Raw genomic sequence first — 24,585 nt, forward strand, 5'->3', positions numbered from 1 at the left:
GGATGAGCAGCGGCGCAGCTTTTTCTGACTTTGAAAGCCTACTCAAGCCACACTTGCAGCATCCGTGAACCCCTTGGATGACCGAGAGACGAACAACCTTCCTTTAAGAAGCGGGGGCACCACGGCCACGGCCGAAGCCACCGCGGAAGCTGGGGGCGAACTCGCCGGGGGCACCGCCCTCCTTGGGCTCCTGCTCACGGCGACGGTAGCCACCCTCACGGGGAACACGGGGGCGACGCTCGCGCTCCTCACCACCCAGCATGCCGCGAGGGGGAGCGTGGGAACGCTGCTGCTTGATGTGGGTAGCGGGAACGACCTCGGCGGGAAGGTGGAGCCACTCGCGGAGGTAGTCAAGACCCTAGATGAAAGAAATCAGATACTGCTCAACTCATCGGTGTTCAACAGTAAACCTACCTCGGGGGTGAGGGTGTAGTAGTAGTACTGCCACGAGAACTGGGTCTTGACATAGCCGCGGGAGTTCAGGGACTGGCAGGCCTTGATCACCTATAGTAGCAGAACCACACATGTCAGACGCAATTGTTCATCTTCGACTATCCTCAGGCGGTTATGGAATCGACTCACGTAGAGGTTCTTGGTGTCAATGTCGCCATGCTTGGGAAGGTTGAAGTCCTTCTTGGCCACGAGCACACCCTCTGTTCAATAAGAAGCACCAAGTCAGTGAGAGTTCGTCGTCAATTGAGCGAACCAATCTGCGCTGCGAAAGCCGCACGATTGGGAGTCGACGGCAACATACCGCGGAAGAGGTACTCGTGGATCTTCTTGCGGTCTTCCTTGGGGATAAGCCTGCAGTAACATTAGTACAAACGCGAAATTAATGCATGAAAACCATGAAGCTAAACGTAGCACTTACATCGTCGCGAGTTCCAGGCGCTATTCGGGGAATCGCTCTGACAACGCGAGGAGAATGGTTTATATGATGGAAGTGATCAAGTGGAGCGGCAGCCCAGGTTAAAAGTGCGACGCTTCCTGTTCGGGAACGCCTGTTAGGGTTGTGGCCCTGATCCGCGCGCTAGCCTGATATGCCGAACATCACATGATCATACGAGATGGGCCTTCTTCAGCCTCAGGCATCAGCCACCGCATCTTAGTCATCTTCCCTTATCTTCAACTCCGCTTTTGACAGCCTTCAACGCCTCCTCTACGTCAACTCTCACTTTACTTGCATCTCGAACACTTGACCGCGCAGTCACGTCTCTAACAGCACTGACTAGCCGCTTAATCATTCGAATACACTAATTTCAGTGGCAGTCGGATACTGAACGACCAGTATGGCAGCACAAACAGTGAACGTACTCCTTTCATCCTTCCCAGGACTCTCCCTACCTTCGACAGTCTCATTCTCTCTCCCATCCACATCGACCATCTCCGATCTTACCGATAGAGTCTCCGCATACTTGCCATTGTCGATACCACTTCAGTCCCTTGTCTTGACCACAACGGGTAATAAACAACTTGTCCCATCATGTGAACGTCTACTTTCTCTTTTTGGCGCCTCTAATGGCGAAGGTGCAACAACGTCGAATCTCCTCCCCCTCCGGTTGACTGTTCCCCTGCGCGGAGGCAAAGGTGGTTTTGGTTCCCAGCTTCGTGCGGCTGGTGGACGTATGTCGAGCAAGCGGAAGCGCAACCAAGGGGACGACAATGGCTCCAGTCGCAACCTTGACGGTCGCCGTATTCGCACGGTCAACGAAGCCAAGGCTCTGGCCGAATACCTCGCAGTCAAACCGGAGATGGATCGAAAAGAAAAGGAAGAGCGTCGGCGCCGGTGGCAGGCTGTTGTGGAGGCTGCAGAAAAGCGCCAGGAGGAATTGAAAAACGGTGGCGGAAAGCATAAGATTGATGGGCAGTGGATGGAAGACAAGGAGGAAGTGAACGAAAAGGCCAGGGAGGCTGTGCTGGCAGCAATGAGGGATGGAGAGTGGACGGATAACCTACGCGACACGATCCTGGGCGGATCTAGCACGAGCGCCAGTGCTAGTGAGGGTAGTGGACAGGAGACTCAGAACAGCTCAGAGGAAGAGAGCGATGAAGAACAAGACGCGGCGGATGTACCCGCGCCGTCAGAACCGGCTGTCAAGTCAGCGCCGACCAGGAAGTTCATTGGATTTGATGACGACGACGAGTTCATGAGTGATTCTGAAGACGAAGAAACCGAGCAAATCGACGATCCGAAGGGCAAAGGAAAAGCAAAGGCTTGATTTTACAGTCCGACTGCGATTGTTTCTCCGAAACTATCATGTTTATTATGATCAGGAATTTTGGGCGTGTTTGCCTTTGAAGTGTTTGTAATCTTCGCTGGACTTGAGCATTCAGAATTTACAGAATACTATGCTCGTAACCCTCTTCTTATCATAGTTTTGGTGCTATACCTGCGCTTGTACTGTAGTTCTACGTCTAAACAATCTGTTTGCCACAATAAACTTTTTTCCGGAGACCTGGGCGGCCGCCCGACGCTTATCCATCTATCGGAGATCGTCTCCTGCATTTTTGCAACATGTGCACTTAGGCAATCATCACCATAATGTCGCACTGTCTAAAGTGCACTTACTCCAGAGCCGTCGGATTCCGTCAGATACCGTCGAGGCGACCAGCAAAAACCCTTCGCCTGTCTCTACTATCACCACCACGAAAGCTTCTTGCGCATGCGGAGCTCTTTGGCAACCGTCAACCGAGCCACCTTTTAACCGCAAGCCAGTTACGCAATCTATCAACCACTGCTCAGTCATGTCCAGAGCCCTCCAGATCTGTTGAAGATGTACTACCAGTCTGTTGTCCAGGATGCGGTGCCTATGCGCAAACCGTCGAGCCAAACGAGCCCGGATACTATGGCAAAACTAGGAAACATGTTCGGAAGCTCATATCAGAGTCGCAACGAGCAGCAAACGACAGGCCTGGAGGTGAAGAAGAAGAAACTGACTTGAGGAGTGAAGCGGAGAAAGCGGCGAGCACAATACTCAAGCTAGTCGATTCCGAAGTACCTATTCCAAAAGCTAAGCGTACGTTGGGATTTCCCTCGGTTGACCAAGGCGACACTGATGAACTTCTTTTATACAGATGGAGCGATGCTCGAGGAAGCGACGACAACTGCCAGCCATTTTCTGGAGAAATCCAGAGCGCCTGCGCAGGTGTGCGACAGATGCCACGACTTAATTCACCACAATAAAGCTGTTTCCGTACCTACGCCTACCATTTACTCAATCCAGGAATATTTGAAAGAGTCGCCTCACCGGGATAACCGTATTTACCACGTCATTGACGCAGCAGATTTTCCCATGTCCCTTGTCGACAATATTTACGATGCGTTGTCTATTCAAGAACCACGCTCGAAAAATCGAAGAGCCTCGACCGAGAAGTATCGGTGGGGGAGGAAGTTACCAACCATATCGTTCGTCATAACGCGCTCCGATCTATTAGCCGCGACCAAGGAACAAGTTGACTCGAAGATGGAGTACGTGCGATCTGTTCTCCGAGACGCCTTGAAACTGTCCTCAGAGGAATTCCGGTTGGGCAACGTACATATGATTAGTGCCCATCGAGGCTGGTGGACTAAGCAGGTGAAGGAGGATATCAGAGAGCACGGAGGAGGTATTTGGGTAGTTGGCAAGGCCAATGTGGGAAAAAGCAGCTTCATCGAAGCCTGTTTCCCCAAGGATTCTAGGAACCTGGAGAAGATTGCAGAACTGGTTGAACGCAGGGCGGTAGAGTCGGACATCAACCAATTCAACGACGTCTCATTGGGTTCCGACAGCCTACTGCCGCCGGCGCCTCGAGAAGATCTCTACCCTGTCCTCCCCGTCATCTCGTCTGTGCCAGGCACCACTGTCTCGCCGATCCGCATCCCCTTTGGCCACGGTAAAGGTGAAATGATCGATCTGCCTGGCCTCGACCGCGGTCAACTACTGAACCACGTTCGTGACGAGCACAAACGGGATCTTACCATGACGAAACGGAAGAAGCCTGAGCACCGCACGGTAAAACCCGGGCAATCGCTACTTCTCGGAGGAGGTCTCGTCCGAATAACGGCTGAAAACCCGGACCATGTCCTGATGGCGGCCTGTTTCGTCCCCATCGAAGCCCACGTTACCAAAACAGAAAAGGCCGTGGAGATGCAGGCAGGTCAGCGTCCTTATCCCGGCGAGCAGATTATGAGAGAGGAAACCACTGCTTCGATTTCATCTGCTGGAATTTTCGAGTTGAAGTGGGATGTGACTCGCTCGCACCTGCCGACCTCCATCGCCAAGGCAGTAGAAGACCACGGTGTTTCAGTGCCTCGACTCCCATACAAAGTGATGTCGACAGACATCCTAATTGAAGGTTGTGGATGGGTGGAGCTTACCGTGCAGATTCGAGCCGGTGCAAAATCGGAGGAATCGGAGCCCCCAAGTTCTGTGCCTCGAGTTGAGGTCTTCAGTCCCAACGGACAGCATATCGGATCGCGGCCTCCGATCGAATGTTGGAATTTCATCGCCGAGAAGCGCGCTGCTGATAAGCGCAAGAGAGCTTCCCGGGGACGACAGAACGTTGGTCTGAAAAGACGAGCGCAGCAATCCCGATAATTAGTACGGTATGTGTTCGATACCGGCTTGGCTTCGTGGATGCTATGAAGCCAGCTGGGCGGTTTTGTAAAGTATAGCATAGCGACTGGTGTTCATGGGCATAGAAGGCATCGTCAAAATTCATTGCTCTCTATTCTTGTACGATATCCGATATACTAGGTCTCGATGTATATAGACTACCTAGGTTCAAGTTGGGGCCTACACGCTGTTCCAGCAAATCATTGGTTGCAGGTGTACTGGTAAGCTTCTGTAGACTTCGTTCTTTTCTTGCCTTATACGGGTCGGTGGGCTAAATTCTATCGCTATGTAAAGAATGGAATGATTTTGAACTCGCAAGAAAATCGTCAATATTTGTATTTTCGTGAAACCGCCTATAGAAGCTCGGCCTATATCTAATCGAAGGCAAATATAACAGTAGATGGTTATTGTGCCCTTGTCTACTCAGCGATATTGGTAAAGCCGAAGGTGGGCTGACCAGGAACCGCATTTTCAGCCGACAGGCCTTCTCTCTTCTCACCAGTGCCCAGCACCTCACCGGTCTTGCCACCTTCATCAACCGCAATGACCTCGATCTCCTTGCAACCAGTCGTCCGCTTCAGGTTACCAAGCATCTCCTTCAAAACAGCTAATTCATCGAAGGGAAGCTTCCGCGAGAAAACGTTCTCAGGAGCCTCCTTGTCCTTGATCAAGCGGGTCTTCAGGGTCTGGACGAAAGGCATAGCCTTCTTCATCTCGCCGAGCTTGCCAACCTTGGAGTTCAGCTCCTTGTCGTCAATAGAGAGGCTGACAGCATCGAATGCTTCCCGGACAAGGTCGATGTACTTCTCCTGCCAGGCAGGGTACTTCTTCGCGGCGTAGATGGTAAGCTTCTTGGGCTTGCGAGGATCGAAAAACATCGTCTTGCCCTTGGAAAGCTTCTTAACGAATCCAGCCTCAGCCGATGTGATGCTAGAAGAGGTGGAACGAACATAGTTCAGGGCAGCCGAAAGCTCAACGGAGGGCTCGGGGACCTCCGGGAAGCGAGCATAATGAATTGTCTCAGGCTAAGAGGTACAAAATTAGTCAAGCTACCTTAGGGTCATTCGATACGCAGAGGTACAAACCTTGTTCAGAACCTCGAGCCAGATGTATTCAGCCCAATGAGGCGCAATGGGAGAGATCATCAGAGCCTGGAGTTCAACATAGCGCAGGACCACGTCACGGTGCATTCCGACACCAGCCGAAACTGCGGCCTCACGGTAGACGTCACGAGCGTTGGTCAGGTCAAAGAGAGCGGATTTCAGGGCAAGCTTGAAATCGGTACTGAGATGGGGTTAGCCATTGGAAGTGCAACATGTAGGATCATCAAAAACTCACTTTTTGTAGTGCTTGATGGCCTCGCGAACCAGGCTGTTCATCTCATTATCGAACAGCTTGTCCCAGAACGAGTATTCCGAATCTGTGCGCAGGGAGCTGTCCTTGACAGTCTCCTCAATCCACTCCTTGAGTGTGAAGAGCCTGAGAATATTGCTGTTTGCGACATTCTCGTCGAAGTTGGCGTCTTCGATTCCGTCACCAGCATCGGCGAACGCAATACGAGAGGCGTCAGCACCGAACTTCTCGACAGCGTCTTTAAGTGTAAGGAAGTTGCCCGTGCTCTTGCTCATCTTGTCTCCGTTCAGGAGCAAGTGTCCGTTTGCACGGACACCGCGGGGCCAGTATTCCCGTGGGAAGAGCGCGATGTGAATGTAAAGGAAAAAAGTCAGATGGTTTTGAATGAGGTCCTTGCCAGAGACCCTCACATCCAGAGGATACCAGTACTCGAACTCTCTACGCATCTTCAGCAGTGCATCCTTGCTGATACCGCTCTTTGAGATGAGCTCGTCGCTAAGCTCACGTCTCGTGAAGATATAGTCCCAGACCTCATCAGTCATCTGTTCCGGCTTGATGTTCAGCGGACCGGGCGTGTTACCATAGCGGTCGCCATGCAGGTAATGAGCAACGGTATAGTAGGCCATGTAGATGGTACTATCACTCAAACTCTCAACGAGGAACTTAGGGTCCCATGGGAGCTTGGATCCCAGACCATAGGTTCTCGCACAGGCCCATCGATTCAGCCACGTTAGGTTCTTCTCGAAACCGTGCTTGGTCTCGGGCAGGTACGTGTTGAGGTCGTTGGCGACATACTTCAAGGTTTCCTGCTGCCACTCGGCGTCATTCTCTCCGTAGTTCAAGAACCACTGACCAAGGTAGGCAACAACACAGTCGTCTCCACTTCTGCTAACAACCTTACCCATAGGATCAGCAAAGGGGAAGGCGTCGCCGCTCTCGTAAAGAGACTTGCGGATCTTCTCTTTGGCGGCGCTCACTGGCTCGCCCTTGAGCTCACCAACCAACATAGTACCCTTGTAGTAAGCTTCGCCGTACGCCAGCTCCTTGGCCTGTGCAAGTTGGTTGACATCCTTGGGGGAGTTGATCTTGAGCTTCTTGACAAGCGCAGGGGCGGTGAGGTTACCGTACGTCGGGGTCTCGATGAGAGGGAAGATCTCCAGCTCGGCCCATTCCTTCTTGATGCCATAGTATTCGGACTTCTTGGCAAGATCGACCAAAGTAGCGTAGTCGTCAGGGCTGTCCGAGGGGACTGATGTAACGACGCCGGTACCCTTGGTGGCAGAGACACCCTCCATAGGCAGAATACGCACACCTTCAGTGTGGAACGACAGTGGGGCGTTAACAAGGGTGCCCACAAAGGCGGAACCAGGCGCTTCTAGGACGAGTGGCAGCTCGTCCTGCGTCTTGGGGAAGTGTTCGCTGTCGAAGAAAATTCCCTGGAAGGCCATGTTCCAGGCCGCTCTCTTGGTCACGACGTAGTATTCCTTCTCCTTGACCTTGAAAATTCCGTACTTGATCTTGGGACCAAGGAAGCAGCAAGTCTGTCCGTACATTGTCTCTGGACGCAGAGTGGCTGGCACGAAGTAAACCTTGGCATCATCCTCGATCTTTCCCTTGACCAGCTCAGCAATTTCTGGGGCCCACTCCTTCACCTGCAACTTCATCGCGGTGTATTCCTGCGGGCCAATTCCCTCACCTTCCGTGCGGTCATGGTCCATGCAAGGCTGGCCATCCTTCGGCGAATAGATAGTATAGCGGTTGCCGTACTGGATCTTGCCGAGCTCGTGGAGGCGGTTCATCTGCCAGCGCACGAAAGAGTCGTAGTAAGGATTGGCGTCGGTCGTGACGAACTCTCTGCGCCAATCCACTCTAGCACCGAGGCTGTCGAGGTCGCGAATGGCAAGGGGTGGGAAGTGGTGAAGCCAATGGTTAGCATCGGCGAACTTGTGGATCTCCTCAAGAGGCAAGCCGATGGCCAACATGATCTGGAACTGATACTTCATCTTTACGGTCTTCGCAGCGGCCTTGCTCTTCTTTCCGGAGAACTTCTCTTGCTCAGCCTTGACTTCCTGCGTAGGGGCTGCAACTGCCGTGGGGTCCTGCTCCTCGCTCTCTTCACTGTAGCGTTCGAAGTTCTTTCCGAACTTCTGGACTTCGTCGGCAAGCTTGTCTGCGCAGGCCTTGATAGGCATACCCGTGCAGTGGAAGCCGAGAGGGAAAAGAGCCCTCTTACCCTCCATGCGGGCAACGCCGGTCATGAATTCAATTTTACTGGCCGTGAAACTGTGACCAGCGTGCAGAGTGCCGTTCATGTAAGGATATGCCATGGTTCCGAAGAACTTTGGGTGCTTCTCCCGAAGCTCTGCGGAAGACATGGTGCTGGCAGGAACCTCCGACAGCGACGGAGCATCGACCTCGAACACCTTCTTCTCTTTCCATTGTGCTTGGTATTTCTTCTCGATGGCGATAAGAGTGTCTCTCTTCTCGGTCTAGATCAACAAGAAGCAATTAGCTGTAAATCCACCCGGAAACGCTCAATGAGGGGGAGGGGTAACAGGTCGTACGAACATTTTCGAGCTTAAGAGTATTCTTGGTGCTGTTGCCCGGGTCGAGCGCAGCAGCGGATGCAGCAGCGGCTGCCATGGCTCTCAATAATGAAGTCTGCTGTGATGCAAACAGAAAATGGGAGAGCCCTGAGGCGTGGTTGTGGAGGTCAATTACTATATATCCACCGCGGGGTTTGGCTCTATCGAACGAAATTCTTGCCGGCCATTTGGGAGTCAAAACGGCGTATGTAATGGCGGTGACAGTAGTTGTATTTATCGCGCACGTGCCATCTGTCTGCTTTTGGTGGAGTCTGAAGGTCAGAACACCAGCTCAAATTGATGCTGGCTGTACAGGTAACAGCGACATAGTGGTATGATTCAAATGAATGTTCCTGTGCAGCCCAGCCAAAATATCGCAATACAATTTACGGAAATGCTTGGAAAAGCCTAGGATTTCTGCGTTGAGTCACTGGAAAAACTTCCCTGTGAACGAGGCCGAGTCCAAAGCAGAGACACCTCGAGGATACCAAGGAGCAAGCATGAATTGGTATGTGTCAATCGAGATCTATAAGTGGGAAGCTTCTACTACGTGCGAGTTTCTTGACATTGACTACTCATTCTTAACAAGACAGCATGGAGTAAAACACCGTAGGCTATCTATAAAAGTCACGTGAGTATATATTGGAGCGTTTTCTTTCCGCCGTGTTTCCAGAAATTCAAGTTAAGCCTTCGAGCCAGAACTCCCTTCAGTCCCCGCTGGTACGGAGTAGTAGTTGAGTGTTGATTGTTGTTTTATCATTTATCTTGTCGATTTCTCCATTTCATCCCACCTGACACAAGGACCTGGTCCTTGTGCGCTCTCACGACTCTCAAAATGGTGAACCTGTTCAAGCGGATGCGGAAGTTGAAGACTGTACGTTGCCCCGGCCACCTCACTGTGTCTGCTCATTGAACATTTTGCTGACCTAGAATCTCTAGAGGGTATGATTCGCTACATTCCCCTAAAAATGCCCATTCCGGTTTTCTTCGTATCGCGAGCTGGTTTCAATTCTAGCCTTAGCCGCGTTCCCTTCAATATAATAAACCCACCTTCAGTGAATCGAATATACTATTCGCTAACTCGATCCGGTCGTACAGATCCTCAACGTCCGCGTCGGAACAGGTGCTGCAATCCTCCCAGCTGCCTCAAAAGCAACCGCAGAATTCCCAGCCATCACCCGACTGCACCTCACATACGCCCGCAAGATCTACGGCGGCCACCAAGGCGCACGACATTTCTGGCGCAATTGCCTGCCTCGCCTCAAGTACTACAACCCCGGGGTCCGGATGACCGTCAAGCAAACCGATGAGCAGGAAGGACCCGCCGCGTTAACGATATACTTCGCCGAGCAAGCCAGCAAAGCAGCGGCGCTGAACGCCTCCAAGGTTGAAGACAAGTACGCCCCTGCGCCATCAGAGACAGAGAAGACGGCCGTCGTTGACCTCAAGAACCTCGATTACAAGGAGATCTGGAAGAAGGTTAAGATGATGACGGGGGCGGAGGAGCTGCCGGCGACTCCCGAGGAGGAGACCGAACTGAAGAAGCTGGAGCAGATGCGTCAGCAGTCGGATAAGGACCGCGCGCGTGTGACTGCTATCCGGCAGGCGAAGAAGGACCAAGAGCGGATGTTACAGGAGGCGAGAGGCGAGGTGGAGAGACTGAGGCAGTCGTAAGATATCGTTCTTTGGGGGTTTATTTTTGGAGAATGTCTTCTTCGCATTCTGAGGTCTCCGGGTACATAGCTCTGGTTTTTGAGATGGGTCCTGACTGTGGGAAAACGACATCGGCATGATCAATTGTAACATAGCCTTTCTTTTCTTTCTGATCCTGTAGTTTTGGGAACACTCTTTTTACAAAATTGTCTTGGGAATGCTTGGGAATATTTGAATTTGCGGATATGAGAGTTCTCACGACTCTGGCTCGTAAGTTACCTCAGTTGCATATCAACTTCACGCCATATACATCATAGCAGATTTCATCACAGCAAGTGACAACATAAACAAGAACAGAGTACGGGAAGTCTCGGCAGCTTCGAAGAAAGCGTTTTAGTCCCTCCCGTGAAAATCCGGTTCCACTACATAGGGGAAATTGCAGAAGCCAGCGTTTGTGACAGTGTAGACGGTTGAGAGAAATAAAAGCTCATCTGTCCCCAATTTGGGTTATCAATATCTCATTGGAGATTGGTATCTCCAGAGTGGTCATGAAAAACCACGAATGTAGGGTTCACGCATGATCAGGCGTGTAGCTCGTTTCCCCCAGCATACTCTGTCCCGTCGAGACAGTCGGTGTCGCGGGGTGAGCGTGGCTGGGTCCGGGCTGACTCAATGTAGACGACTGGGATTGAGCTCTTCCTGCGGCGGCGGCTTGGAGTCTCTGGTCCAACGCTTTGAGTGCCAGCGCCCGTCTTCGTTCAGCCTCTTCACGTTTGCCTATACCACGCATTCCTCCGCCTCTTTGGTTGCTGAGCAGGCTGGGTAGACCGGCCTCACCTCTCGCGAGGACTTGCTGGTTCCCGGATGCGATGTCTTCCTCCGAGAATGGCGTGCAAATTTTGAGCGCCACGAGGAGCGTATAGATCTGATCAGAAACAAATGCAATTGGCGGTTGCATAACGTCCGGAAAGAGGCAAGCGAATGCGAAAGTCTCGCTTGCATCACCCTTGATTCCTTGTCCGTCTGTCGACGTGCCCGTGAGGTCAGGCTGCCTCTTGTAGAATCGCAGGTAGGACCAGCTGGCCAACAGCCCCAGCCACGCGAGGAGCGCTGCGACTTGCGTTCCGAAAACCAACCCGCTAATGGTATTGAGCAACAGGAACAGGGCGGGAAAATGTTTCACGCGCATCTTGACCAGGCCTTTGAATATCGTGACCGTATGCTCGGGAACGAGTTGTTTGAAGGCGACGAGGAAGGACGACTGGATCGATATGCCGCCACATATTTGCGTTAGGCTTAGAGATGAGAGTCAGCAGATAGAGCGCGAAGAGGTTCTGCAGTCGTGCTGGGAGAAGATCTCATACCCGCTCACTGAGCTTGCCCCTATGGCGGCGCATAGTAGGTATACCAGGGCTACCACCACGTTGGGAATGACTGCGATAATGACGATAAATTTCGCGAACTCTCTGGAACCCCAAGCGCGCTCCAGGTATTTCCCACCATAGAACAGAGTAGCGGCGTTAAGGACTACCGTAAAGATATTCTGCTCCACGAATGTGGCCGTAAGTAGGGTCCATGGGTAAAAGAAGAATTGCCATGGCACAAGGGTCAAATAGGGGACAATAGGTGTCGCTGTGGGTGTTTTCCCCGTAGTGTCAATTTGTCGCCATCGGGCGATGTTGTACAGCAAGGAGAGAGTGACGAGGCTGACGAGACAAGTACGGGTCGCAGGAGGAATGTTAATTCGGTACGGCATCTTGACGAGGAGAGCACTCACGGCTGCTCATTTAGAGCGCAGACCGCAGGCTGTTGACGAGAGCCCAAGGAATCTAGTAATGTAGGAGATGTCGTACCGTAGGGCAGGACTTTATGAGAAAGGCGGTCGATCGGACAAGTGCACATCGGACAGGGAGATTGAGCGCCTTTTGGACCTTTGGATCGCGTTTAATGATTGGGTGAGTGGATTTAGCTTGAGTAAATCTGACTCCTATCTCTGAGGATTGGCCGACAGCTGGTTTTAATAACAATAATTATGAAATCCAGAACAATGATCTATGACGAAGAGCGGATAGGAAATAGATGCACCTGGTCTGCAAGGTGGTCATAATCGTCGTACCCGCACAATGAGGATACAAACCGACGCAAGTATTCGGCTTTATGTCAAGTTGCATGTAGCAAAGGTGTCTCGAATACAGTAGCTTGAAGGGACTGCTGATAGCCTTAACTGCTCAGTCTTTGTCGAGACTTCCATCAACTCCGACTATTTTAGTATAACAAATATGCAAATCCTTAGATATAGAAGGGTTAATCTAAAAGTAATTGGTATAAATAGAGAGCTATACATCTTAGAACTTAGTAGAGCGACAGAGCAAGACGGATGCTGTCCACCTGCACCACCCACGTTTGCCGGTCGGTACATGACAGACATCTTTGGCGATTACGCGTAGAGATATAATAGGAACGACAACTCATTGTGGTCTACTTGTTGTCGAATGGACCAGCCCATCGATTACCGTTCGCAGCTAGCCGCCTTTCCTCAGGATGAGTACTATTGACGTGATGCTTTTCCTTTGTGCCCTGGGAAACTGTAAGCATGTCAAGCACCTTGGCTGTGTCAGGACTGACTTAGAGGGCTGGCTGCACTTTACAATCTGTTGAGCAGTCTGATCAAGTGGAGGTCCAGCGGAAGTTTTTCCAGAGCTTCAACAGGAGCACCGAAATGAGCAAATCTGGAAGGGCACTCCGCAGGAAATGGCTCATTCTCAGTACCTTATATATATATGACTTGTAATACTCCGTAGTATATATCTACATAATATCCACCACAAGCAGCAACATCGAGGGGATACATTGCGGGCAGCGGAATTACAAAGATAGCCGTATCTAGATGAAGAAAAGGTTTAGGCTGGAAGCGCTGACCCTAGACCCCAATGGACAAACCAACAAACCAGAAAACCAGAAAAACAAAATTAAAAAAAGACGCCCTAGACGATCATTTGGCCGTCAGAAGTTTACATAGTTACCTTAGCTAGATAAATACCCAAAAGCGTAAAGTCCCAAGGGGCCGGTGGGTTTTCTGACTGCACGCTACGCGCTAGACTAATCCTAGCCTAAGCCAGATGGTGGAATTGTGGGCTAAACGCCACAACGAGAGACAAGCCCATCATGTCTCCATGTCTTTTGGATTCTTGACTTTTGACTTCGAATATTGAACAGCTTGTGGTTTAACTGGACGCGGTTAGCCTAACCCAGTGACCTTACCACTGGAGTCTGGCTGGAAGCTGAAACTTTAAGCAGCAAGTCCCCAGACTTAGAGCCGCCTAGGTAGGCAAAAATACCTACCCAATCTTCCTTTGCCTCTTCTTTCTTCTTCACAAAGACGTTTACCCATTTGCAGTTTGCAATCTTTGTCTTACAGCAACAATCAGGAATCTGGATCCAACTTCTTTCTTGACAGCAGTTCCTCCACAGTGTGCAGTCCCAACCTCTGCAGTTCACTACTAGCGGGCCTGCAATCCTTGAGCCACACATTGCTCTCAATTCTGTTCCGTCTCATGACTTCCGCTATTATTCATTATTATTTTCATTAATCATTACCTTACTACTTCCTACTGTTCTGCAACGGAAGAAATAATCTTTCTTACAAGTTACGCAAGCACAGGACTAGTTTCACTTACCTACATCTCTGCTCTTTGCCAACACTCGCATTAGCTTGTCAAGGTACAGGTTTGAGGAGGAACATCTGGTCCCTATTACTTATTATTGGTTCCTTACATCTTCATTCACGAGCCCCTTCCTCATCACTTCTATTGGCGTTGTTCCTGAAACTCATTCTTATTTTCCTTCGTCTTCTTCCTCATCATTATTACTCCCTTGTCACAGTCTTGGCTGCATCTGTCCCAATCGAGCCTCCCCTCTTGAACCCCAAAAAGGACTCCGCGTCTCCCACCTTAAGTTCGCAGGGTAGGAAAATCGGCGAAAGGAACCTAACGAACCTAAGGAACCTTCTTTTTGTTTTACTGGCCCACCCAGTCAATCCTTCGGATCTTGAATCTCGCAAGCCCATTGTAACGCGCCATCTTTTGATCTTCTTCTTCTCCAGCTGAGGACCTTTTATTCTGGATATTCTCAAATCCTGGCATGCGAGCGGATTCTGCATCTAGTTGCTTCGCATGTAACAATGGAACATCCCGACCTCACATCACATCACGTTAATTACTTAATATGGAGGTATGTGCTGATCACCCTTGCCGACCTTTGATTCCCATTCTCTACGGCCACACAATCCTACCATGATGGTGGATTTCTCACATTGCCAGGACACTAACACGCACTAGGTATCTTCAAGAATCAGGTTGGTGTTCACAGCTTTTAGACTTCGCTCTCTCGCCATTAAATCAGATATCTCGCAAAAGGAGAATCCATATTCAAAAATCTTGATCTAACTTCGTATACAGGCCATGGTGAAGCTGCAGTGACGCTGCAGCGCGCATGGAACCATGATCCGCAGAGCTTGCCGTTTGCTCCCTACATTCGAACGCACGCACTGGTATCTCTGGTTCAAAAGGGACTTCAATATTACGAACTCGAGCAGTCCATTGACAAGGCATGTTTCTGCTGTTGAAAAACATCCCGCCCCTTTCTAAAATTTTTTTTTTTTTGATCTTCCTCAAAGATCCATTGTTGAAGATCTCTAATCTTTGCTTACAGGATGGGAATCCAACACCATTCACACCTTCAAAATACTTCTTCGGACCGGTGTCGCTAGAGCTAGAAACGCAAAAAGGCCAAGCTGGTCCAGAAGAGGCGGGTACCGGCACCGACCAAGCGTCTGACTCGTCTACAAGCAAAGCCGCGCGAGAAGGCGGCGTGAGTAATGGCCACCCGACGGCCGAGGCTGGTGGCCCCAACTACCGCCCACTACTGTCAAAAAAGCTCGGAAAAGCGATCGCGGAGAAGTCAACGGTGATGGAGTCCCTATGGACGTAGACACTAATGGCGTGGAAACAGAAAGAAAACTGACAGTTGCCGCGTCGCCATCGCCTGCCGAAACGAACGTGGATGGCGACGGTGACGTGAACATGGATGTACGACCAGACCTGCAGGAGCAGGAAGCAGCCGTGGCGCCAACCTTCACACTGACAACGGGCCACAGCGTGGGTGTCCAGATCAGTCCCGCCAAGGCTGCTGACCTCAGCCCGAACACCACCATCCTGAATGTGGCTGGAGATGATCACGTGACGCGCACCTTGTGGCGGCCCAATGATCCCACCACTGTCCTTGCAGCTGGAGATACGTTCTGCAGTTTGTGGAGGTTACAATCTACCTCCTCCGGTCCGGTGCAGGAGAAGTTGGTCGAAAGCAAAGGGGATGGCAATTGCGTCTCGGCCGTTGCGTGGCATCCCAAGGGCCACAAGTTTGCTGTAGCCACCTACAACGACATGAGAGGCTCCATTACCATGTACGATGTGGCTGGAAACGCTGTTGACCTCCTTCCAGAAGTACCACGCATGATCACTGGACTTCACTGGGCCGACAATAGCTCCCATTTGATTGTAGTAGCATCGGATAGCAAGATTTCCGAGCTGGCAATCTGGGATGACTCATTGCGACCAGATGAGTTTCCTTCTCCTCAAGTGGTGGATGGTTCGATCTATGACCTTAGCTGGCTCGGACACAAACAGGCCTATGCCAGCGGTCACGGTGTAGTTTACCAGTGCGATGTGGACTCCAGCATTCGTATCGCCAAGACTTTCTCATGGGGCGAATCAGACAGAGTTTGGTCCTTCGTTCGCTGTGCCAACGCCGGCTCCTCCCCTGTGGCAGTGGCTGCATCCTCTGATACTGCTGCATTTTGGGTGCCAACGCATGATATGTATCTCGACGACGCGCACCAAGGAGATATCACGTCCATTGAGATGCGTCCTCGTCCCGAGTCATCTGAAAAGACCCAGCTTGGCCATTCTGTCGTTCTTGCCTCCGCATCCACCGACGATACAGTCAAAATCTGGCAACTTGACCTAGAAGCAAAACGGTTTATCTGTCTTCATCGCCTGGTCCTCGGTCAGTCAATGCCGGCTCTGGCCGCCTGTTTCTCACCTGACGGTTACGCCGTTGCTGCTGCCAGCCGCGACAGATTGTTTATCTGGAATGCAGAGAGAGGAGGTACCGCGATGGCTACTTGGGTCGTACCCGGCTCCGATAAAGCAAAGTCAGAAGGAGAAGCAGATCATGCGGCCAACGGACAAAACGGAGCCGTGGAGTCGCTACCAGATCGCTCCCTTTCATGGGATACCGATGGTAAGAAGCTTGCATTCGGTTTCGCAAAACAGGTATGTCTCTTATCTCTGGTCAATTGCTTAACCATATACTGAAGATGTCAAAACAGTTGGCAGTAATCAATCTACAACGTTGAATTGACCGTCGTTTGTCAACGGGCGAAGAGACTCCGTGGCTCGACGCACCGCAAGACTTTTTCAACCCGAACATACAGCTCATGATAGCATATCCTGTGTCCAATAGTGACGACTGCAGATTGATGGGCTTGCTACCACATCCGGCAATCAGTGAGGATAGGTGGTCTCCCACTGGGTACGCCCGCTTTGTTTACGACCCTTCTGAAAGTCTACAACTACGCAGTTCGCTGCATAACCGCGTCTGGCTACCATCATGTCAAGCTTGACCGCTGGCGACAATTTACGAGTATCTACTTCACCCTTCGTGAATCATCTACTTTTACACTTATACCCTGATAGCATGAACTATATGGTGCATGGTGGCTCAGCGTTTTCCTTCGGATTATGTGGCAATATTAAGGTGATTGGCACACTGGGCGCGGCTTATTCTTTTCCTCTTTCAACACAGGTAAATTTATCTTCGCGAACTCCGATCTCAGAGAGTTCCAGAGGTGCTGTGCTCTTGGATGTCTTCGAGCTGCTGTCTTTGTCTACCTTCCATTCTCAGCCTGCGTTCTCTTTCTCGTATGCGATATGCTTCTTCGACATCTCTCCATCCGCGCGTCCAAGCGCGTATACCCTCAAGAAGTGCCCCGATGGTTTCCTCGTTGCATTTTTCCATCTTACGTCGTGTCCATTGCCTTCGCCCAGTTTTATGCGACCTGGACGCGGTTACCTGGGCATGCTGTTCCTGCCAAGCTTCAACCCAGCCGACCAACCCATTAACTGTACCTTGAAGCCCTTCACGCTCCGCCGTCTCTTCCCAGAGTTCCTTCCGCCTGCAAAGGAATCAGATTGGTCAATTTGGGGCGTACGACAAAAAAGTTTCGGTCAAGATACCGCTCACAATTCATGCACGTCGTGTTCCAGTACAGATATGCTCCGTGTCATTCTTCGAATTTCCCGGTTACAAAGACCATAAATTTGCAGCGACTCTTTTCTGCGTTTCTTGAACTCTTCACTGAGTTCGGTGATTTCACAGAGGACGCTTGTCAGCGCCCTGATAGATGCCTTTTTGGTGCTGGAAATTCCAACGTCGGTAATATCATGACGAGTGCTTGGAACATCAGGAGTAATGACTTTCGCGCATTCCGTGCAGACACTTTTCGGACGGCATTGGGCAATTTCTTGGGTCAGTCCTGGGCGTGGATCGAAAATAGATTCAATGCTGTCAAGGCAGCTGCTCAGAATAATATTTTGCTCTTCTGACAAGCGCGCATTTTCCGATAAGAAAGCCAATCTTGCCAGTCGGTCGGAAACGGGCGTCATTCCGTCCGCAGGGAACTCTTCCGCAAGCTTGGGACTAAGGGTGTGATTCACTGTCAAATACTTATCACACTCGTGGGTATCGGGAATCGGGTGTGATGTCTCCATGGCATTTATGATTCGCTGTTTGTATGCATGTACTTTGTTGTCTAGACGTACATAGGGGAATACGTATTTGCCGTTTGTCCAATCCAATTGCTAGATCTCTCGTACGAAACGCAAGGGGAATACATGGACATTTAAACCTGATCGGAGCCGTGAATCAAGCCCGCTGACCTTGACAGAAAGGTGCTTCCGACACTTGAGTTGCTATGCGGTGCGAAGGCAGAGAGACTCGACTAGTGTTGACAAAAATCGAACTTGGATAAATTCAGTCGTAGTTTGAGCATCATCAGAGACAAAAGGAGTTCGCAGTAAGGGGAAGGAATAAGAAATATGGCGGATCATGTGAAGTGCAGTAAGAAAATAGACGGTCAGTATCTGAATCGTCAGTAGTCCCCAGTTGCCTAAGGTACCTTTACCTACTATCTATTAGTCTATTACCATGCAAAAGCACATGGTTCCATAATTCTAGGTACTATCAGAGCGGTACATCAACGCTAGACCACTCTGGTCCACCAATCACTAATTGGGTCTATTGACCAGTTCTCGAGGCTGCTGACAAGTCGTATTTAAGCAAGGATAGGCCTATTTACTCTTTTCAAAGGTCTCAATTCCTCTTTTCTTACCTCTCTGACCCTCTGACAATCTGTGTCAGCTGTCGAAAAGTGCTGTTGCTGGCAATACTTCGTGCTACTCATCATACTCATCCACCTTCATAACCACCACCATCACTATCGGCGGAACCGTGATTAACTCCGTGCGCATTATTTTCCCCATCGCCGGCACTTCCAAATCCCCGCAGAGAACCTTTTCCCTCCAGCACGCAAAGCCATCAGAATTATCACCGAGAGGATGGCGCCCTCTGTGAGTATATACTGTTCAGACGAGTTTTCTTGAACTTTGTTTTCTATTCTGCTTATTTGCGATCCCGGTCGGTGCCAATTGCTGACGACTGTCCGATGAGTCAGACTACCATTGTGCCGTCCCTTGAGACAGCCAGAGATGTGATCAACAACTCGAGAACAGCAAAATACCGTCCAAATCTGCTGCCGTTGACTGCTAGTATACCAGCCGATCTGTTGACGCCCACATTGGCTTACCTGAAGATTGCTGAAAAGTGAGTCGTGGATTGTCTGGGCCTTTTGGTGTAACGGACAACGCTGACTAGGTGGTGCGATCGATGAGTAGATCGAAATTATCATTTCTCTATGAGAGTGCTGCTACTACGGAGACAATTGGAAGATATAGTTTCGTTGGCGCAGGTACGGGGTTATTTCCCCGAGTCACTCTAAGAGTCCGGGCTGTTTTGCTGACTGTGTCTTCCTTCACAGAACCATACAAAGTTCTCAAGACTGGGCCAGGTCATGGCCCCGAGTGCGATCCTCTCCCCATCCTTGAAAAAGAGCTCTCGCAGTTTCGTGTTGCGACAGTCCCCGGGTTGATACTCCCACCGCTCACCGGAGGAGCCATCGGATATGTGGGGTATGACTGTGTTCGATACTTTGAGCCCAAGACGGCTCGGCCAGTCAAGGACGTGCTGGGGATTCCCGAGTCGCTTTTTATGATGTTCAAGACCATTGTCGCCTTCGACCATTTCTTCCAGGTCATCAAGGTCGTCACATACATCCCCATTTCGAGCACCGATTCGGAACTTGAAGCGGAATACCGTAAAGGCCAAGAGGCGCTCCAGCAGACCATCGACTTGTTACTGAGGCCAGAATGCCCCCTTCCGCCTCAGGGCCCGATTATTCCGAACCAAGAATACACATCCAACATTGGTAGGGAAGGATACGAACGGCATGTGACCAGACTGAAGGAACACATCTCCAAGGGAGACATCTTCCAGACCGTGCCCTCGCAGCGCCTGTCACGTCCCACTTCCTTGCATCCTTTCAACCTCTTCCGTCATTTGCGCACCGTGAATCCATCCCCTTATCTTTTCTATATCGACTGCGAAGAATTCCAGCTTGTCGGAGCGAGTCCGGAGCTCCTCGCAAAGGAGGAGAAAGGCAGGATCATCACCCACCCCATTGCGGGAACGGTAAAGCGCGGCAAGTCTCCCGAAGAGGACGATGCTCTGGCCGCCGAGTTGAGGGGCAGTCTGAAGGACCGCGCCGAGCACGTCATGCTGGTTGATTTGGCGCGCAACGATGTCAACAGGGTCTGTGATCCTACGACAACTCAGGTCGACCGGCTGATGGTGGTGGAGAAATTCTCGCATGTTCAGCATCTTGTGTCGCAAGTGTCGGGAATTCTACGGCCGGACAAGACGCGCTTCGATGCGTTCCGCTCCATCTTCCCTGCGGGAACTGTGTCCGGTGCCCCCAAGGTCCGAGCGATGCAGTTGATCGCTGAGCTTGAGGGCGAGAAACGGGGAGTCTACGCGGGCGCGGTGGGCTACTTCGGATTCGATAGCTCGAGTGCTGACGGGATGAATCTGGTGCCTGGTGCAATGGACACATGCATCGCGCTCCGGACGATGCTTGTCAAGGATGGAGTTGCCTATTTGCAAGCCGGCGGTGGCATTGTCTTTGACTCGGATCCGTATGACGAGTACGTCGAGACGCTGAATAAGCTGGGTGCCAACATCCAGTGCATCAAGGGTGCCGAGGACAAATATTTGAGCATGGAGCAGTCGTAGGGAGAGAGATGTCTTAAGGTTATTCGAAAGCGAGATGACTAGACGGATATGATAAATTGATAGATACAATTCATCACGATTTCAAGCATGTAACGTATACTCCGACTTAATTTTTTTTTCTTCAACCTCTGGTATGTCTTCACTTCCTGCTCAAGATCGTCCTAGATATGTAAACAGATCTACCATGGATATATGCCAAGGTTTCCAGCATCATACGTTTCAGGAAGTGTTCCAGAACCCAGGAACTTAGCCGACTCGGCCTACGATGACGTAGATGGAGGTCCTTGCGTGTCTTCACTTTCTTTTCACAATCATAGACGATGAGAAGCACCGCCACAAAGTAGACATAGGAAAACAGGACTGTTCCATTTAGGATCCTTTGGACCAAGGTAGAAACTCTGCATCAGCTATGGCTCGTGGTTCTTCATTGACTAATGTTTGATGCCAAGTCCAAGGCGTACGCGGCCGGTTTGCCACGAGAAGTATAGCAGTCTCCGAGCTGGGAGCGATATGTCTTTGTCTTCGGGGTCTGCGGTGTGGCTGGGTAACAGAGGATTTTGGGTATCTTTGCTGGAATGATGAATGGTGATAATACAATTGGACTGAGCACAGGATAGAAAGTTGTGGTCTGGTGAATTTTGGATATATGTAGCGAGAGGATAATATTGACTAACCACTACTGCTCGTATATGACCATACAGGATGCACCAATAATAGCAACCAAGAGAGAGAGATGAGAGAATCAATTAGATATAGAGATAAATCAAGGTCAATGTTACCTCTCTATCAAACTAGCAATTATATTAATTAATCTGTCCGGCCACTTGCCCGGTCTTACTCCGCACTTTCCGTGCTGCTGCCTTCACTGATATATGGGCAGTGCTTGACCTCGTCTATACAGTAGTCTTTGCTTCTTGGATCCTTCACCTTTCCTTTCAACTTTGCTGCAAGGGTTAAGTTCCTCAATCAATCAATTGCCTCCTTTCTGGCTGTCCTATTGTTGTTGGTGGTGTGCAATTGATTGTACTTGTATGGATTGAACCCGAAGGCTCACGAGGTAATCAGCCAGCCCTTTCATTGACCCAAGAACGATTATTCCATTGACACAGTTCAGAATTCAAAAAAGCACAAGCAGCCAATTCTTATCCTTGACACCATTCTCGAAGCACAGTTTCTCTAGCCTGCCGTGCAGAGAGAGACGTCCTACAGCGGCCACTGCCACTGCCACCCGCCGCCCAATTCGTCATCAGAATCTTGCCGGAATCAAACCCAAAGGCCCAAACTTGCTGACCCGCCTGGCTCCCCTCTCTCTCCTCTTCCCTCTTCCTCCACATTCATCTTTCTGCTTCATCCGGAGGCGCTGGAGGTCAAATAATATATCCACCAGACATACTTCCTCTACCACCCGATCGCTTCCTGCTTCCTTGACCCTTTGCCGTCATTTCCAGCGCCGACACTCCGCCTCGCCAGAATAATTGCGGCGCATTCATTGACTGGAATCCCGCACGCGGCTTACATACACCACCGCCTGTCCTGCTTGGGCCGTGCGATAAGGACTAAGGAGAAGACGACGACCACGCCATCTATCTCTACGAGCTATCCAAGAACAACTACCTGGTCTCACTCCAAGACACTCCAATATCGTCTTGATTTCCATCATACGACACCAAATAGTTTCCATCCCCCGACCCACGCAAAGGCGAACAATTCGCGACCCCGGCGCCTCGTTTCCCCGCAAGAATCGGGACCGCGCTCGTGTTGAATATCTAGAACCAAATTCACCCTCATACATAGTCACCATTCAAGATGTCAAAGGTTGTCCGCAGCGTGAAGAACGTAACGAAGGGTTACTCTTCAGTACAAGTCAAAGTTCGAAATGGTATGTCTTGATTAACTCCTTTTTCTTGCTTTTCCTCTCTTCGCATCTTCTCCTCGATCGGGTCTGGAGGGGTGGCCATGAGGCTGCTATCGCTCCTTCCTTCATGACATGTCTGTGCTTTTTCATTTATGCTACTCGTACTGACCTGATTCAGCGACGAGCAATGACCCTTGGGGCCCGACGGGCACCGAAATGGCAGAAATTGCTGCCATGACCTTCAGCAGGTATGATTCCGTTTTCTTTCGGCATAACCCGGATCCAGGCTGACGGATACGACTAGTCCGACAGATTTCTACGAGATTATGGACATGCTCGATAAGCGACTGAACGACAAGGGCAAAAATTGGCGCCATGTTCTCAAGTCGTTGAAAGTATTGGATTATTGCCTTCATGAAGGATCCGAGCTGGTTGTTACGTGGGCCCGAAAGAATGTCTACATTATCAAGACGCTGCGCGAGTTCCAATACGTGGATGAGGACGGGAGGGATGTTGGCCAGAACGGTAGGTGTTACTGCGATGAGTGTCTGCGCGACCGGGTAGCCCTTTGCTAACGATCGGTATCTCCTGTCTCATACAGTTCGTGTTGCGGCCAAGGAACTTACCACTCTCATTCTCGACGAGGACCGTTTGCGCAGTGAACGATCCGACCGTAAGCTCTGGAAATCACGGGTGAATGGACTGGACGAGTACCAGAGCCATGGGCCCGAGCCTTCGCGCCGATCTGACCGACGGGAGCGTCGCCGACCGGCCGATGACGAAGACGTAGAGTATCGCCTGGCTATCGAGGCGAGCAAGGCAGAAGCCGAGGAAGAGCGGAGACGACGGGAAAAGCAATCCATGATGGGAGAAGATGAGGATCTGGCCAAGGCGATCAAGTTGAGCAAGGAAGAAGAGGAACTGCGGAAGCGGGAGCTGGAAGAGAGCAATGCCCAATCGCTTTTTGACGATACTCCCGTTGCCCAACCCCAGCCCACCGGGTATAACCAGGGATACCAGCAGCAAGGCGCTGTCGACTGGTTTGGCAACCCCATTAACGCCCAACAGCCTCTGTCTACCGGTTACTTGAACAACCAATACGCACAGCCAACCGGATTCCAAAACCAGGTCACTGGAATGCCCAACGGATACGCCAACGGATTCCAAAATCAGCCAACTGCATTCGATCAGAACCCATACGGCCAGCTTCAGAACAACTTCTTGCAGCCACAGGCGGCACTCCAGCCTCAACAAACGGCTTTTACGAACAATCCGTATGGCACCGACATATTCTCCCAGCAGCAGCAGCAGCAGCAGCAACAGTACCAGCAGTATCAGCAGCAACAGCAAGCGCAGGAGAATGTTTCGCCGGCAGGTAGCAACAACCCATGGGCCCAGAGCGGTGGCCAGACAGCGAATGCCTTGCAACCCGTGCCTACCGGATCCAACAATCCGTTTGCCGCCCGCACTCAATTCCAGACTCGGCCCCATACGTCGACGGGACCTCCATCTCTTAACACGCTCGCGGAAGAAAGAGCGACCAATCAGTTTACTTCCTCTCCTAACCCTATCGCCAATTTCCAGACCCCGGCACCTCCCAAGAGCACACCGCCACAAACGAACAATCCTCACCACGCCCGTCTCAATGCCCTTCTAGCCACCGGCGAGGGCAGGACACTTTCGGCAACGTCGGCGATCTTCGTATCCCGGCCCAGCATACTGCTCCAGGCACCTTCGTCAACTCTGCCGGTCAGGGGTTGGATCGTCTGCGGGCCACTCACACAGGCAACAACCCTTTCTATAACCAGCAGCAATTTGTCCCACAGTCGACAGGCTTTGCTCAATCTTCGAACAACCCTTGGGCGACTCAGCGGCCGTACCAGCAGCAGTCTCAGGCCGGTGGCAGCCTGATCGACTTGTAAAGTGCGCACAGTTGATAACTGTCTATTTTTTCCATCAACTCGGGGTTTGTGGAAATGTTCGTTGATTGGGATACCATGGTTGTTTTTCTCCCTTCATATTTAGCATCCTTCGTGCTTAGTGATCTTCTTTTCTTCGGCCGGGTTGTTGAATGTTTGAT

At 50.9% G+C, this 24,585-nt stretch overlaps 10 protein-coding genes across 10 annotated transcripts; 6 read left to right on the forward strand and 4 right to left on the reverse strand.

Annotated features, from left to right (window-relative positions):
* Positions 1-103: 103 nt before the first annotated feature.
* Positions 104-1,244, reverse strand: P174DRAFT_458644 (40S ribosomal protein eS10; the record flags this gene model as incomplete). The annotated part of the gene is made up of 6 exons (XM_024829693.1): positions 104-358; positions 415-504; positions 583-653; positions 755-804; positions 872-891; positions 1,176-1,244. 6 exons carry the CDS (start codon positions 1,242-1,244, stop codon positions 104-106), a joined length of 555 nt encoding a protein of 184 aa, XP_024683643.1.
* On the forward strand, positions 1,142-2,368 carry P174DRAFT_439726 (telomere maintenance SDE2 family protein). Its single transcript, XM_024826878.1, has one exon. The coding sequence runs from the start codon at positions 1,290-1,292 to the stop codon at positions 2,217-2,219; it is 930 nt and encodes a 309-aa protein (XP_024683644.1). The 5' UTR covers positions 1,142-1,289; the 3' UTR covers positions 2,220-2,368.
* A 131-nt stretch (positions 2,369-2,499) lies between these two features.
* On the forward strand, positions 2,500-4,858 carry P174DRAFT_403543 (uncharacterized protein). Its single transcript, XM_024823990.1, has 2 exons — positions 2,500-3,017; positions 3,076-4,858. Exons 1-2 carry the CDS (start codon positions 2,543-2,545, stop codon positions 4,575-4,577), a joined length of 1,977 nt encoding a protein of 658 aa, XP_024683645.1. The 5' UTR covers positions 2,500-2,542; the 3' UTR covers positions 4,578-4,858.
* On the reverse strand, positions 4,699-8,681 carry P174DRAFT_386251 (leucine--tRNA ligase CDC60). The gene is made up of 4 exons (XM_024823291.1): positions 8,517-8,681; positions 5,934-8,437; positions 5,681-5,879; positions 4,699-5,620 (listed from the first exon to the last, which is right to left on the reverse strand). The coding sequence occupies exons 1-4, from the start codon at positions 8,589-8,591 to the stop codon at positions 5,015-5,017; spliced, it is 3,384 nt and encodes a 1,127-aa protein (XP_024683646.1). The 5' UTR covers positions 8,592-8,681; the 3' UTR covers positions 4,699-5,014.
* Positions 8,682-9,221: 540 nt separating this feature from the next.
* Positions 9,222-10,486, forward strand: P174DRAFT_439729 (mitochondrial 54S ribosomal protein mL61). The gene is made up of 3 exons (XM_024826879.1): positions 9,222-9,405; positions 9,460-9,463; positions 9,631-10,486. The coding sequence occupies exons 1-3, from the start codon at positions 9,369-9,371 to the stop codon at positions 10,205-10,207; spliced, it is 618 nt and encodes a 205-aa protein (XP_024683647.1). The 5' UTR covers positions 9,222-9,368; the 3' UTR covers positions 10,208-10,486.
* P174DRAFT_439731 (rhomboid family protein) lies at positions 10,397-12,424 on the reverse strand. Its single transcript, XM_024826880.1, has 2 exons — positions 11,551-12,424; positions 10,397-11,481 (listed from the first exon to the last, which is right to left on the reverse strand). Exons 1-2 carry the CDS (start codon positions 11,940-11,942, stop codon positions 10,758-10,760), a joined length of 1,116 nt encoding a protein of 371 aa, XP_024683648.1. The 5' UTR covers positions 11,943-12,424; the 3' UTR covers positions 10,397-10,757.
* Positions 12,425-14,903: 2,479 nt separating this feature from the next.
* Positions 14,904-16,728, forward strand: P174DRAFT_124690 (WD40 repeat domain-containing protein). The gene is made up of 2 exons (XM_024821076.1): positions 14,904-16,518; positions 16,575-16,728. Exons 1-2 carry the CDS (start codon positions 15,166-15,168, stop codon positions 16,599-16,601), a joined length of 1,380 nt encoding a protein of 459 aa, XP_024683649.1. The 5' UTR covers positions 14,904-15,165; the 3' UTR covers positions 16,602-16,728.
* Positions 16,729-16,949: 221 nt separating this feature from the next.
* On the reverse strand, positions 16,950-18,015 carry P174DRAFT_386263 (uncharacterized protein; the record flags this gene model as incomplete). Its single annotated transcript, XM_024823292.1, has 2 exons — positions 16,950-17,420; positions 17,489-18,015. 2 exons carry the CDS (start codon positions 18,013-18,015, stop codon positions 17,078-17,080), a joined length of 870 nt encoding a protein of 289 aa, XP_024683650.1. The 3' UTR covers positions 16,950-17,077.
* A 953-nt stretch (positions 18,016-18,968) lies between these two features.
* trpE (anthranilate synthase TRP2) lies at positions 18,969-20,650 on the forward strand (the record flags this gene model as incomplete). The annotated part of the gene is made up of 3 exons (XM_024822152.1): positions 18,969-19,126; positions 19,198-19,271; positions 19,341-20,650. 3 exons carry the CDS (start codon positions 18,969-18,971, stop codon positions 20,648-20,650), a joined length of 1,542 nt encoding a protein of 513 aa, XP_024683651.1.
* Positions 20,651-22,456: 1,806 nt separating this feature from the next.
* Positions 22,457-24,427, forward strand: P174DRAFT_419029 (epsin; the record flags this gene model as incomplete). The annotated part of the gene is made up of 5 exons (XM_024824753.1): positions 22,457-22,529; positions 22,684-22,753; positions 22,810-23,030; positions 23,107-24,206; positions 24,260-24,427. 5 exons carry the CDS (start codon positions 22,457-22,459, stop codon positions 24,425-24,427), a joined length of 1,632 nt encoding a protein of 543 aa, XP_024683652.1.
* Between the last annotated feature and the right edge of the window lie 158 nt (positions 24,428-24,585).

Source organism: Aspergillus novofumigatus (genome assembly GCF_002847465.1).
Source record: "Aspergillus novofumigatus IBT 16806 chromosome Unknown P174scaffold_3, whole genome shotgun sequence".
NCBI classification, from domain to species: Eukaryota; Fungi; Ascomycota; class Eurotiomycetes; order Eurotiales; family Aspergillaceae; genus Aspergillus; species Aspergillus novofumigatus.